Source organism: Podarcis filfolensis (assembly GCF_964270895.1).
Source record: "Podarcis filfolensis genome assembly, chromosome: 9".
NCBI lineage: Eukaryota > Metazoa > Chordata > Lepidosauria > Squamata > Lacertidae > Podarcis > Podarcis filfolensis.
In genome coordinates, this window is record NC_139610.1 from 46,782,461 (window position 1) to 46,798,645 (window position 16,185).

At 40.4% G+C, this 16,185-nt stretch overlaps 1 protein-coding gene across 5 annotated transcripts; it reads right to left on the reverse strand.

Annotated features, from left to right (window-relative positions):
• Positions 1-650: 650 nt before the first annotated feature.
• On the reverse strand, positions 651-16,182 carry LOC310742445 (UPF0462 protein C4orf33-like). 5 transcript variants are annotated; one of them, XM_083571969.1, is made up of 8 exons: positions 16,057-16,182; positions 13,458-13,608; positions 11,193-11,373; positions 6,788-6,848; positions 5,009-5,060; positions 4,709-4,908; positions 3,510-3,628; positions 651-2,421 (listed from the first exon to the last, which is right to left on the reverse strand). In XM_083571969.1, exons 2-7 carry the CDS (start codon positions 13,479-13,481, stop codon positions 3,526-3,528), a joined length of 621 nt encoding a protein of 206 aa, XP_083428095.1. In that variant the 5' UTR covers positions 13,482-13,608; positions 16,057-16,182; the 3' UTR covers positions 651-2,421; positions 3,510-3,525. The 5 variants fall into 5 exon arrangements, with proteins under 5 accessions (XP_083428095.1, XP_083428097.1, XP_083428096.1 ...); XM_083571971.1 differs by having other exon boundaries at positions 651-2,473; XM_083571970.1 differs by having other exon boundaries at positions 651-2,473; positions 16,012-16,125.
• Between the last annotated feature and the right edge of the window lie 3 nt (positions 16,183-16,185).

The following is a 16,185-nucleotide window of genomic DNA, read 5'->3' on the forward strand; positions in this document are numbered from 1 at the left end:
TAAGGTGGTTTTTATTTTTTAAAGTATAGGATTTTCAGCGGAAAAGGTAAAGCTGGATTAAATGGTGAAAAAATACAGGTTGCCATTTTGATGCCAACAGTATGCTACATAAGCAACTTTGCTTCTTGCATCCAACTACGGAAAGGCCTTGCTTCACTCTAAATAGACATTATGAGACTTTAATCAAATCTGATTTGATTCTGTCCAGTTTGGATATTAAGAACACTGAATATCCAAGGCAGAGGTTGTGAATGAGTCCTTCTAATTCATGTAAATTGCAATATTCTCACAAAAGGGTAATTCCATAGTGACCAACATAATATTTGTAATCTTCTATACATAATATTTTGTGTACAGCGGTACCTCTAGATGCGTTTGCATCCTGAAGCAAACACAACCTGCATCTGCAGGTCGCGTTTCGCTGCTTCTGCGCATGCACGTGACGTCATTTTGAGCATCTGTGCATGCACAAGCAGCGAAACCCGGAAGTAACCCTCTCCATTACTTCCAGGTTGCCGCGGAGCATAACGTGAAAAAGCTCAACCTGAAGCACATTTAACCCGAGGTATGACTGTATTGGCCAGTATTATTAAACTAATTGTGTGTTAACTTGATTGATGTTCCCTTCAAAAATAAAGAAATAGGCCAGATTGTTTAAATGATTTCTTTTTATTGTATTTTAAAAGTTGTGACTAACACAACAGCTTTCCAACCACAAGAATTTATCTGGACCTTAAAACAATTATATTCTCTAAAATTATGAATAAAAAAATCAATCAGCAAGCAATATACACAGTTACTGTTACTGGCAACTGTGATAAAGTTTTCCAGCATATGACCTGTGACCAACGTAACACATAAAATTCAGTGACAAAATGCTGTGGTAGTTGTACTATTTATTTGTGGCCTTGTCTCAATTTGGGATGGTTAAAACAAGGTTCACTCCTTGTATTTTAATAGTAGCTAGGATAAGTGTGGAGTCATTACTGCCATAGCCTCTTGTCTTCTTTGATAGCATGATAGCCTTTCACTTATTTTAGCAGCATGCACAGATGCAATGACTTTGCTGCTAGCAACTGTACCTTCCACAGCAATGGGGGAGTGGGGTTGTGTTTGTATGCCGTAGTGCAACTGCTACACACTTTACTTTGAGTGTTACCTGTGTAGCAGTTGTTTTCCTGGAGCCTGATTCAGCTCATCAACCAGACATCAAACAATATTCTGCTACGTTTTACTCAGAATACACCCAGTGAAATGAATGAAAATGTTTGTTAGGTCCTATTAATTTCAATTTCTTCTGAGCAAAACTTAGCTGAATACCACCCAGAACATACTTTCAAAAGACACACATAAAACAGGAACAGATCTGTGTTGATCAAGGTGGGTGTAACATTTTAGCCAGCATCATATACAGAGATACATACATATCACGCCCAGAGTTTTTTCTGTATTTAATCAAATGTCTTCTGTAATAACTTGCAGTTCAGATTATATTACATTGCCTTGGATGAAAAAACAATAATTTTCTTCCATCGAAAGAGAGCATCTAACTACTTTCATTTTAATTTTATGTATCATGGGAAAAGATGATAAAAAGCACCTGGATCAATATTGTTCCATTCATTACTCCTTTATACTTAAGTCATAATCAGTTTGGTGTGAGAAATGAAAACCTGCTTGATATACACAGTGAACAGGTACGCCATTTACTTTTATCCCACGTTAATCAATAATTAAAGATTAAATACACTGAGACAATACCCATTTCTGGTTAAATAGAACATCTTTTTAGTGGAATTACACCATTTGTCTGCTCATGCCAAGTGGATAGTTCCACAGATCTTCCATGAAGGCAAGTTGTCAACACCCCAAAAAGTGTCCATTTATCACAGGGGCACTGAAAAAAATGCAGGTGGCAAACAGAGCAACAAAATAATTTTGCAGCTATCTCAATGGAGGTCACTGTAAATAAAATAAGCACATGCTTGTGTTGGGAAAAGTGAAATGTTTAAAGTCCAATTATGATCTAGCAGGTATAGCAGAGTGTGACTGGCTTAGTTTCTCAATTCATTCTTGCAAGCAGCATCAATCATGGATTTTGTTTGAAAACAGCTTGATTACATCGCCACTTCTTATCCATTAGGATACACATGTGTGGCTTCAGGGGGGAAAGTTCCCATTTTCTTTACTGCAGAAGTAATGTCAGCTATCAGACAGCATCTATAATTGACTTAGGAAGAAATTCACAAGAAGGGAGGAGAGGACAAAATGCATTCAGATTGGAATTAGAAGGATTCTTCTCATCTCATCTCTTTTCTTTTCTTGGTATCCTTCCATCTTTTGCATTCCAGTCAGGTAATCTTTGAAGCGGTTGGGTACTTAAGACCCCCAGAACATGAAATACTTTACTACAGAGACAATCTGTGAGGGAATGTGAGAAACAGAACCAATAAAAGAGCAATACTCAAGTGACCTGTAAAGAAAGTAGATCAATATGGGGATTTGAATAAGATTAGATGCCTGACAGCTGAAGATCACAAAGCTGATAACATGACTAAATGAGGAAGTAAAGACACAGTCAATTACTCCTTTGCAACAACTTGTGGGAAGGGTTGAGGCTGGACTAGACACATAAGGTGCAAGGGCTTTTGGGGAGCATTGTTACTATTTGCAAAGGCCTGGGCTCTCAGTATCCAGAACAAATTCTGGCCCAGCATTAATAGTTAGTAAACAGTCTCCAATATCATCCACAGGACTCATAATAATATTGGCATATAATGCCTTAATGGCTGGGGACCAGTTTACTTAAGGGATCCCCTTACCCAATATGTCCCAACTTGATCACTTCAATCTGCAAAACTCACACTTCTGTAAGTGCCACACAATGTCTATATTGCATTCATCAGGAGTCACGTCTCTAGCGCCTGTATTTTGAAACTCCCTGACTATTGACATTATTGATGTCTGCTGAAAATGTTTCTGTTTCAGCAGATCTATTTAGATACATGATATGTTACATGTTTTGTTGTGTTTCAGTGTTTCTAGATTATTTTAACAGTTTCTACATGTTTTAGAAGTGTTTCAAATATGTTTTATTTTACTGTTAATTGTATTTTTATTACAGAGCAGGAGAAAACAAGCATGGTCTCTCTTCCATGCGACAGCCCTTAAGATATTTGAAGATGGCTATTGTATCTCCTCTCAGTCTCCTCTTTTACAGGCTAAACCAACCCAGCTCCTTATTGATAACTAAATAAAAGTATATGATCAGGATCCAAATGAGCAACAGTGAAAGGCCCAGTTGAGAGGAAACAAAAGCTTTTCTCCAACCCAGACATTGGCGACAGATATTTTCATACATGCAGATATATAATGCAACCATGGCAGCGGACTTCAGCAAACTGAAGTCAAACACTCTTCGATTTGATCCACTGAATGCTTGTAAGTGCTACAACTAGGCAGTGGTCATCAGTGTCTAACCACCTACTTTAAGCTATCTGGTAGCCTACCTTTTGTCTTTTTTATTTAGTTGCATTTACATGATGCCCACAAGTCTGATTCTGGTTGCTTCCAATCTTCTCCCAGTAACAGTTTCAGGTTCAGGCATTTAAAATATTCCAGGCGATGGCTGCAAAAGAAAGGAGCAAAAGAGTCAGATGGGCTGGAAACATTTACACTTACCCCTTTCCACATCTGCTAAATTGGTATGAAGAAAAGTTATTGTATTACAAAACTACAGTACAGTAACTACGTATTAAAGAACTAGTGTAAGTGTGTTGTTCTTCACCACCCCAAGAAATTACACTGTAGTGTGTGTGTGTGTGTGTGTGTGTGTGTATATATGTGTGTGTGTGTGTGTGTGTGTGTCACATTCATATTGTGAAACTGATTGATATAATTACAGTCTGTGCCTTGTTGCCTTCTAAGTTTTCATGCAAGGAAAAGTATGAAAGTAAGGTGTGCAGATAACACTCTGTCAAATAAAGAATAAAAAGTAGCCACCAAGATAAATAGATGGGTGGTAGATAGGATTGGAGGTTTTGTGGTGCAACTACCCAGAGAGCACATGACACTGTATGCAAGGTTATGTTTCAAGTGGACTTCTCACAAAGTCTCAGTTCAGGCATAAAGCATTTTTCTATCAGCATATCAGAAGCGCACGTTTTGCAGACTGAAATGCTGTAACGCAGACATACTACCAGATATTTCCTTTCAGCAAGTACTAATGAATATGGAGCACAGCAAGCTACCCCAGACCCAAGAAACCATTCAAAAGAACACAGGGGAAAGAAGAGCAAGTATTGTTATAATATTTTACACCATCATTCATATATTCACATTTCCCAATGCACTTCTTGATCCAATGAAAGTATACACGTATTACATTATAACCCAAAGGATAAGCTTAGCAAAGCAGTGTATGTGAGAGAGAATGATCTTTAAAGGTTATTTTGTTTGAACTCCTTTAATGTGTTAACATTTTCAATAGTAAGATTGCTACAAGCCAAATAAAAAGCATCCTCGATCAGCCAGACCAACAGAAGGAACATCACTGCATTTAAGTTCTTGTCTAGATTCTGCAGTTTAGGTCCTAATATAACTTGCCCTCCTAACTTGAAGGGCAATAAAATATTCTCCCACTCACACCAGTCTCTTAGAACCCCCCCTCAAAAAAAAAAAAAAAAAGCAGCACCACAGATGTACTTACAAATCAGGTTTCTGTTTTGCCACAATGTCATGCTGAGGTACAGGGTAGAGGGCTTCATACGTTCTGTTAACTCCTGACCCATGAATTGCAAATGCATTAAATTTGTCAGTAGCTGGTGGAAAATAACTCCAAGGAAGATGAGCTTTTCCATTCCATTTGGCACACGTTCTCGACACTTCAAACATTAAAGGAAGTTCTTGCTGTGTTAAAAGAAGATATGCAGATTTATCCCAGTCCTGTGAGTGTTGAAGTAACTGTGCGTTTGGGGAAGGTGGTGGTGGAGTCCTATGGTTCACTTACTTTGCACACTTTCCGTCTCCCAGAAAGCAGCAACACCAGATACTGCCCATGCCTACAAAAACATAATATAGTCATACCAGAAATACATCCATTAGCATGTCTCTAAACCAGAGGCAGCTTATAGTTCTCAGATGAAAATTGTGTAACCCGATAAAATGCAAATAACTCCTAAGCAACTTGCTATGTAAGTCAACATGAAGCCATTAAATTGCACAACTATATTTGCTTTATTCTGGACTATGTTTACAAATAAGGTAAAGGTAAGGTAAAGGACCCCTGGATGGTTAAGTCCACTCAAAGGCGACTATGGGAAGTGGTGCTCATCTCGTTTTCAGGCCAAGGGATCCAGCGTTTGTCCACAGATAGCTTTCCGAGTCATGTGGCCAGCATGACTAAACCGCTTCTGGCGCAATGGAACACTGTGATGGAAGCTTACCTTCCCACCACAGCGGTACCTATTTATCTACTTGCACTGGTATACTTTTGAACTGTGAGATTGGCAGAAACTGGGACAGAGCAACAGGAGCTCACCCAGTCGCGCGAATTCAAACCTAGGGGCCTGGGTGGTGCTGTGGTCTAAACAACTGAGCTTCTTGGGCTTAGCGATCAGAAGGTCGGCAGGTCAAATCCATGTGACAGTGGTGAGATCCCATTGCTCTGTCCCAGCTCTTGCCAACCTAGCAGTTCAAAAGCACACCGATGCAAATAGATAAATAGGTGCCACTGGAGTGTCATGGTGCTCCATTGTGCCGGAAACGGTTTAGTCATGCTGGCCACATGACCTGGAAAGCTGCTTGTGGACAAACACTGGCTCCCTTGGCCTGAAGCAAGATGAGCAATACACCTCATAGTCATCTTTGACTGGACTTAACCGTTCAGGGGTCCTTTACCTTTATCTTTCTTTACAAAAAAGACATTTGCTGAAGTAAGTCTTTACCAACCTACAGCCACATACACACACATCTATATGGGCTGCTTTTAAATTCACTCATAATTGTCCATCATTTTTACTGGTCCCCCACCCTAGCTACAGCACCACTAAAATCCCCAATTTTATATATTTTTCAGAGCTTGCCTCCCTGAATAGACTCAGCAATAAAAACATACACTGCCTTTATCCTATCTTGGATTCTTTATCCTATCTTGGATTCTTCTCACTCCGATTCTGTAAGAATACAGAAATTCATTCATTGGTTAATGTTATAATACTGCAGCTGCAAATTAAAGATTCCTGCAGAGCTTTACATGTAGAGTATTCGCAACCGCATAGGAAAACATACAGGTGCTTTTGCTCTTAAGGACTCTGTCCCTATGCACCACCTTACCATCTCACTGTATAATAATATTAATATTAGTAATTAATTTATTAATAGTAATATTAATATCCCACCCATATGGCTGGGTTTCCCCAGCCACTCTGGGTGGCTTACAATGTATATGATATTGCACTGCACGTCAATATACATTAACTTTACAGCTCTGTTCCTTAGCTTACTGCTAAAATATACAGACTGAGAGAAACCATAATATTTTTTTCTAGCCACAATGTAGAATCAGCAGCTACCTTCTAAAGCCACAGAACAACAACAAGCAGAAAGACACTTCTGATACTGCTTAAGGTCTGAATGGGATTCCCTAGTGGCAAATCCTGTTCTTCACCTGCAGAAAGCTGAAAGCACTCTTGGAATTCTAGCAATCTCCCAAATACAAACGTACACATCAAGGATTCAAGCAACATAATTGCATAAGAAATTAAAGGATTTTGAAATGTTTACTTACGGACAAAACTCCACTTCTAAGTACTGCTCAGTTTGGTGATTCAAGAAGAAAGCTTCTACAACTGAAAACCAACAAAACATTGCTGCTTCATTTTAAATCATTTTTATATTTACAGTGCAAAGCTACACACAATTACATGAACTCAATCCCATTTGCTCATATAACTTATTCCCTACTGCATTTAGGATTGCAGACTTAGGCTACAATCCTATATCCATTTACCTGGGAGTACAGCCCAATTGAACTCAGTGGGACTTAACTCTGAGTGGATACACATAGGAGAATGTTGCAAAATCTCATTTCTGCTCTAATTTTTTCGGCAGCCCACTAACTGTATATATTTTTCATAATGTGCTTTGAAAACACTTTTCAAATAGCTTATAATTACCATAATCTAGAATAGTATTGCTTTTAAAACTACTACAAAAAAGTGTTTTACAAATTCTCTGTGTGTATATACATAGGGGGAAGAAACAAAAGATTGATTCTTCCATCTTGATAAGGATGGAAACAGCTGTGGAAAATAACAGTTTTTCTACTTGATATTAGCTGTCAATCAGGTAAGTGATGCTTAGGGACTTTTACGGGATGCCTGTGTAGGTAAAATTGAACAGAACTGAGCAATCACTCATTGCACTGGCCCTAAGGAAAAGCCTTAAATGCAAGAAACTGATGCAATATACTCCTAAAGCAATGGAATGAATGTGAAACAATTGAGAGAGCAGGGAAAGAATTTCATTCATATGTATGAAAAAGCTACTCAGGAATCCTGCTGCTACTTTCCAATGCAGTACTGATCAACGGAAACAGCTGCAAGAAATAAGAATAAAATACAAATGGCTCCCAGAAAAAGATTTCTCCTCCACCTAGGGAAGTATAAATTATGAATTCTTCATACCTTCAAGAGCAGAAAAGAAAAAGAATGGGGGAAATTGTTCCAACTGATGCTCATACAGCACATTAAAGTTTTTTTAAATACAAAATTGGGGTTATTCTAGCAGGTAGCAGCATACTCAACTATTACTCTAGATTCTCCTCTAGAATGCTATGTGAACATAGCCAATTAGTGAATATTTTAAACACTATACACATTTATTGCACTGCCAATTTGAATGCATTATGCTGTGAATGTTATTTTGGCAACAATGCTGTAATGCTAAAATTCAGAAAACTATGGAGCTTGAATGCAAGATAAAGCAATATAAGCTTGATGGCATAAGAAAAAAGTTTAAAATGTGAAGATCACATAGCCAAGGAAACTTGCCAGATGACTTCACACTGATATATCATCCTGTTTAAGAAAAATAGAATCAAAGTAGTGTTGGTAACACTGAAACTCCAACTATCGAGTAGCCATCTCCCTAGTGATGGAAATCAGGGAAGACACAGTGAAAGCTCAGCTGAGATGGGGCGAGATTATGCTACTTAGACTTGGAGAAACATAGTGGCTATGTCAAACACGACCACAAAATTTGTTGGTCCATCAAAAATGTTTTAAGAACATAAGAAGAGCCTACTGGATCAGGCCAATTGCCCATCTAGCCCAGTATCCTGTTCCCATAGATGCCTATGTAAAATTGAAAGCAGGATCTGTGCTCAACAGTGCAGGTAGTTTTTAGTCGTCTTATCCAGATATCCCTGCGTCAGTAGTATGTGGCCTATAAAATGAGAGAACCAAGTTTTATAAGGCTTTTATGACTGATGATATTCAGTACTTTGGATGTCACCCAAGCTAAATCACACTCAGAGTAGATACACTGCAATTAATGGGTCTACACTGAGCATGTCTTACAGTGAACATCACTCTTACTTTAAACAGGCTACAAAGCGGGTGGCTATTTGAAAATCTGTATTATGGTATTAGTTTGAAGCAGTTGATTTATCATCAGATCCCTTAAAGAAACAGTTGCCAATAAGAAAACCAGTGAGTTTAAGTGGCTGTAATGAAGTGTTGGAATTTGTATTATAAGATAAAAGTTCTCTGGATACTCATTTAGTGAAAATTAATTTATCCAGCATAAAAGATGAGAGATTCTGATGCTACACCTCCATACTCCTCTCTAAAAGATGTACACAAGAGTCTTTATCACACAGGAAAGTTAAGCCTACCATGTGGATCTTTTAAAAACCTTGAAGCTAATGCACCGAGATTAGGGTTGCCATGTTTCAAAAAGTAAAAATCAGGACACCCCAAAAGTTGTTGAGATTTTTTTTTACCAAAACTGTGATTTTTCGATTGACTAAGATCCAGGACAAAGCACCACCTTTTGGAAATCCTTCTGCCCCAGGTATCAATTCTGCCTTTGAAATCCCAGTAATGTCCAGGAAAATCTGGACATATGGCAGCCCTAACCAATATACAGTTACCAAATTTTATTGATGGGACAAATATATGGATTTTCATTCATTTTGTACATGACTATAGTATTTGGAAATGCCATATGGGAAGATCATTCAGAGGCAGTCCTTAATCACTGTCATGTATAGTAACGGATTACAGTGGTACCTCGGGTTAAGAATTTAATTCGTTCTGGAGGTCCGTTCTTAACCTGAAACTGTTCTTAACCTGAAGCACCACTTTAGCTAATGGGGCCTCCCACTGCCGCCACTGCTCAATTTCTGTTCTCATCCTGAAGCAAAGTTCTTAACCTGAGGTACTATTTCTGGGTTAGCGGAGTCTGTAACCTGAAGTGTCTGTAACCTGAAGCGTCTGTAACACGAGGTACCACTGTACTACCATTTTGTCCACTGTAACACTCTGTATATGGAATAAGCAGCTTGTGCTATAAATAGCCTATTGCTAGCATTTACACATTTGCTAATGAGCATATGTTGTAGCATATCCCCATAACTATTTGCAAAACCACTTTCCCCTTTGAGGCAGGGGCCTGTCCTTTTGTACTGTTTGCACCATATAAACTGGTAATAATAATAATAATAATAATAATAATAATACCCCTGTAGGTTTCATAGCATTGTATTTCTTTAGGCTTTCACAAGCTGTGTGACAATTTCTACAAAGAACCTGGCATTAATAACATTAGTTTTGATTCAGATCTGGATAATTAGATGATTGTTTACCATAAAATTCCAAGACAAGCATAGTAATATATTTCTTTACCTAGGAGGCAGAATTGCGGAGAGCATGCTCAAAAAAAGAACATGGATTTAATGAAAATTGCCTGCCTTTTGAGATAACCTAAAATAGATTACTCGATATATAAATGGTAATTGATGTTTACAACACAGTTATAATATTTATTCAGGTTGCATAACCCCTAATAATTTGCAATAAGTAGCCTTCCCATTAAAAATTAAATGACCCTTCTGCCCCACTATATTACATTATATCCCAGCTAGAAGAGGACAGAGGGTGAAAGAAACAGCTGTGGGTGGAAGGGGAGCCTCTCCTCATCCTTTGGACCCCTGGGAAAGCTGCTGCACCTGGAACTGGTTGTGGAAAGTGCAGCTGAATGGGACACAGCTGTGGGCGGTCTGAGGCAGTGCCTTGGGTCTACGCATAAAGAGCAAGTCTAGAGTGAGAGACTAGGCTGATGTTTGCTGTATCAATGATCTTATTGTTGTGAAACCTTTGTGGGTAAGCTCAGAGTTTGCTGGACTCCAGGTGAGAAACCCAGAGGATGATAGGGTGTGACCGAAGGAAAATGAATATATTTTATTTTACTTTATTTATTTATATACACAAAAACAGCCCTACGTATTAATGCAGCACTTATATGTAACTGTGTATTTTTGTAATATTATGTTTAAGTTGTTTGCTGTTGCTTCAGTTTTTTGTACTCTGATCTCTAAGAATATATATTTAATATATTAATCAGTATAGAAATTAGATATTAAATAATCAATCAATACTGGAAAGAAATCTGAATGTTTAGGGCACTTGGAACTCCTAACTAGGCTTCATTCATTTCTCTGTTTTGAATCAGCTTCTCTGATAGTCACAGGATTCTGCATAATACTAATGGAAAGCTCATTCTCTCAATGTAGATCTTTATATAACCAAAACAGCACCATCTAGCCACATCAGCAGGCTCAGGGTAACCCAAGGTTTTACAGAAGTAGAGGACGGGAAAAGGAGGGGTGGTGGGAGGGGAATAGGGGACCTACACCCCCTCACAGCATAATCAGTGTTGAGCATATTCAGTGGGCACAAAATGATGAATCTGATGGGGGAGAAAAATGGAAAGCTGAGGTGGAATGGAATACTCTGAAAAATGGCAGAGTTGTCTGTCTGCAAGCTTGAACAAGAGCACTCCACATAACCTGCTGTTGCATTTCTTTAAACAAAGTTCAGCATTTCTCTTTACAGGAATGCCAGCCTGTACACAAGAGATGCTGCCAGAATATACATGATAGAACCTTGCAATAAGATTGATTCACTTACCCTCATAGTCCCACAGTCCATTGAATGGTTTTCCAAGTTCACCAGGAGGAGCTGGAGGATCGTTAAAAAATGGAGCACACACTTCTATCATCATTCCAGCATCTTCACCTGTCAACTTGATTGTTACTGGATCATGACTCACTGGTAAGCTGTTCCATGTATCTTCAATTTTAAACTCCATCTAAATATTATATTGTAAACTTAAAATGATTATTTTTGCTTAATACTAAGAAGTTTGCCACTAATATTTTTTTTTGTTTCGTTAAAAAACCAACCAACCTGCAGTGTCACTATATCCCTGCTTCATTCAACCCTCTGCTGTTGTTTAAACTCACAGCTTTCATCTACAGTCATACCTCATGTTACAGACACTTCAGGTTACGTCTTTTCAGGTTGCGTCCCGTGGTGACCCGGAAGTACCAGAAAGGGTTACTTCCGGGTTTCGCTGCTCGCGAATGCGCAGAAGCGCTAAATCGCGCCATGCACCTGTGCAGATACGGTGCTTCAGGTTGCGCTCTTTTCAGGTTGTGAACGGGCCTCCGGAACAGATCCCATTCGCAACCAGAGGTACCACTGTATGTCCTTCCACCCCGCTCTACTCAAACTTCTGCCATTGTGGCAGTGAAAAGGGAAAAAACTGAAATGGGCAGAAATGCTTTTCAGAACTTCTCAGCTGCCTCACGTGAGAGAGAAAGAATGAGGAGCCATAAAACATTCCATAGTACTTTCTCACAATGTATTTTACTTCTGGTACCATGTGTTGTTTTCAACATGAAGTTCCAGATTCAATGTAGTAATTTAGCAGAAATGTTTTCTTAACAGACAGACACCCATATATGTACAACATTCATCAACTGAAGTTAATACTCTCTAACTGAACAAACTGATGGGCTTGCTCTTAAGATACAGTAATATATATCAGCATGGGTTATGCATACAAAAGGGGCTGCAGAATAGAAGAAAGGAGGAGGCATGGAAATGGGATGTGGTCTTTGTGCAAGGGGTTGAAAAACAAGGAGAAAGGGGAGGGGAGGGAAATAATGGTGTGTGTATGGAAAGGGAGATGCATAATAGGAGAGAGTGTAAGGTGTGGAAATAAGGGTGATCTGTGTGCAGTGGCGGAGCTAGCCGCTCCGGCACCCGGAAAAGCAGGGTGGGGTGATCCGCCCACAAGGCGATCGGTGAGGCAGCACAATCCTGGGGGGGACCAATCGCGACGCGATCCTCTGGGGGAGGATCGCGGCGCAGCGACGTGATCCTCCCGGTGGGGGACCGATTGCAGCGCGGTGATGCGATCCTCCCCGCAGGAGCAGCGTGATCTGCCCGGGGGGGGGGGGTTGTCTCTCCCCCCTGGGATGACACCCGGGGTGGACTGCCCTGACCACACACCCCTTCCTATGCCCTTGTCTGTGTGCAAGGAGAGTTGAGAAAACTATGGACAAGGGGTGCGGGAAAAAGAGAACGAAGGTGCAAAGCGGGTTGCAAAATAAGATGGAGTAGGTGGCATGGGAATGGGGTTGAAGATGAAAGCAGGGGTGCGAAAGAGTCTGGATAATAGGCCGGATTGGTAGCTTCATAACTGGGCAAAGGGCAGAAAGGGTGCTTAGTAGTGTGGTAGGATGTTGCAGGAGGTTATAATGGGGGTGGACAAAAGTGAGGAGGAATGGACATGGGAGCAAAGGTGAAAACAGGGATGCAAAGTGTGGTTGCACAATAGAGTAGAAGAGAGAAGTAGCTTCCAGAATAGGGTTGGGAAGGTGAAAAGAGAGCTTAGTAGCAGTGGGAAGGGGGAGCTCTAGGGCCGTGGTTCCCAATGTGGGGCACATGCCCCACAAGGGGCAATTTGATTTTTAAGGGGGGCAATTCAAGAATGTGTTATTAACCCTGAATGGCCTTTTAGGCTTCCTCCACGTGAACAGGAGTTCAGTTTTTTAATAATTATATATCACGGGGGGGGGGGTCAGGATTTTAGAGATGCTTAGGTGGGACATGGCCAAAAAAAGGTTGGGAACCACTGCTCTAGGGGGTTAATGTAGGAAGAATAGTAGTGGGGTGTGAATGGAGCAGACAGGGGCACAGCTGCTAGTAACTTTAATAGCATTTATAATCTCTCAACTCCTACCCATTATTGCAAGCGACACAACATTATTGCAATGGAGAGATGCAAGTCAACCAATTGCATCTGTTACTGGAAGTTCCATTAAGATCTTGGTATAGAGTTATTACATACGCAGGAGAATTAAATGACTTGCTGCAACACCATACCTTTTCCAGTACCTGACTGTTCATGCCTATTTTCACCACAGGGTGTCCACAGTGATCTCAACTTTAACTTGTATAAATATGCAAATCCACTGTCATCCTCCAAATAAAGTTATATTTTCACAGCAGTATTGGTGCTGAACAAATGGCCTGCCTACGGGTAAAGTAGAACATGTTAAAGTTGAAATACAACTATATATCCTCTGCAAATTTATGATAAAAATAAAATTTCCTTGTAATTAGTCTTGGAAATCTACTCATGCAATATCTTCTAAGAACTTAAGAGTGAGCTGAATCAGACCAGTGGCCAATTTCTTCCAGCATTCTGGCCAGTCAGATGCTTTGGGGAAGCAACTTTGCAAGCAGGTCGTGAGGGCAACAGCATGTTCCTCTTCTGTTGTTTCCAGCAACATGTATTCAGAAGCATACTGCCTCCAATAATGGAAGAACAACACCTCCATCAGGGAAAGTAGCCACTGATAGCCTTGTGCTCTATGAATTTGTTGAATCTTCTTTAAAAGCCTTCCAAGTTGGTGGCAATCACTGCCTCTCATGGAAACAAATGTCATAGTTTCATAGTTTTGTCTGCCCTGAAAATTCCTATGTTCAGCTTCAATGGATGACCCTAAGTGCCAGTGTTGTGAAAGAGAGAAAAACTTTGCTCTCTGTTTTCTCTAGACCATGCATAATTTTTTACACTTCTGTTACACTTTTACACTATTTTCTTTGAACTAAAAAGCCCTAAATGCTGTAATATTTCCTTCTACATGGCTGCCTCCAACTGGTACATAGCATAGCAGTTGATTGGCATTCTGTGGTCCATCAGCTTATCCTTGTGCTCTACAACTTGCACTTGCTGCCTGTAGCCTTCCAGGTATCATCACCCTGAGCAGTTTTAAGTATACTTTAACACACAATACACAAAACAAGGTATTGTAAATAATGTGCAGTTCATACTTCAGCATCAATCCACCCACAAAGCAATCAAAAGACAATAGTTTAGACACTCAAATGTGTGACTAATATAAAAGTCAAAACTTTTTTCTCAATACTGTATGAGAAAAGAGTTTAAAGGAGTTAAGCTGAGTGGCAAGTTGAGTTGAGCATATCAAGAAAGGAGGTGCAATTCCTACATGTCATCCGATTTATCCAGGAACCAGTTCCCCCACCTTGTCTAAATTATACATCTTCCTGTCCATACCTGCAGAAATATTGCTCTATTTAACCCTTTCCCTCCTTAACTAATTGCCTGTGGTAAAAAGAAACTTTGAATGCAGGACTGGGAAAATGTGAGCTAATTACAAATTGACTGAAGGATAGCTCCATCATTAAAATTGCCTGCAATTGGCAGGTCAATGGTAGGGAATTTGGTCTCCAGTTTTTCCAAAAAGGATGTGAGTTGGTTCCAATATCCTGTCAATGTCTGCTTGTTGGGGTAAGGGGGGCTATATATGCTAATTATGATAAGAACTAAGTTTGAAGAGCTCAGGAGGAATGCTTGGGCAATATTATTACATGGCTGGAGGGAAATAATTTTGAGATTAGACTGCTGGGCACAAAGAAAATTAGTCCCGCTTTATATCGACCCATGATGTTGGAATTGTGGGCTAGGGAGGGAATACGAATTGTATCCCAATTGAGGGATAGCTCAGTCAGAAGAGCATGAGACTCTTAAACTCAGGGTTCAAGCCCCACGTTGGGTAAAAGATTCCTGCATTGCAGGGGGTTGGACTAGATGACCCATGGGATCTTGTCCAACCCCACAATTTTACAATTCTATGCTGCTGTAGCGTTTGCATGCCCACAAAGGACATCAGGTTTCCAGAACTTGGGGAGGAACTTGGGAACTACTAGCAGTGGAGAAGGGGCAACACAAAGTGTTAACACATCCAATTAATCACCATCCAGTATTGTGGGTAGGTCACACTGCGATAAGAGTTCAATAGAGAGTGCTTATGTGTGGGTGGGAAAAAAAAATCAGTTCTGCCTGACTCATATGTGCATTAATACTTTGGAATATACACACTCTAACACAATATTGTGTGTGTAAGTACAAGAATCACTCTTTCCGCAGGATGCCGACATACTGTACTGATGAAGAGGGCAGTGAGACACATCCCGAGCATCTCTTATCTCCTCTCTGCAGAGTAGAAATCTATTGCAATGACTGTTCTGGGCAGTCGATGCAGGCAGCCCTCTTCGATTTAAACCAGGTCCTTCTCCCCTCTCCCCACCCCCGTTCGGTTGCCAACGTTTTCCGCCGGGGAGGACCCTCTGCCTCTGGAAACCGCTTGAGACGAAAAAGTTTCAGCTGCCACCATTTCAGCTCCCCGTGCCACCCTTTTAAAAACACCGAGGAGCGTTGGGGAGGCAAGTTGCTTCGAAACCAGGAAGAGGGAAAGGAAATCCAGCCCTGCGACCGGGCATAGGGTGGCTGCCAGTCAACTTTGCTCAGGAGGAGGCCCCGTTGGATTTAATGGGGATCCCTCCCAGCTAGGACTGCAGCCTAACAGGTCTACTCGGAAGTAATTGGTCCCTGGGAGATGGAGATACTTACTTCCGCGTAAGCGCTCATACAAACACACAGCGGTTGCCCACTCACCGCTCAGTTTTGTTCTTCAGCCGCTTCCTCGCACAGCCTGAAGGAAGAGGCGGGCACGTGATGCTTTTTTTTCTTTTCCCCTTTTAAACCAATGGGAAAAGTCATCTCCTTCGCCTAGATTCTGATTGG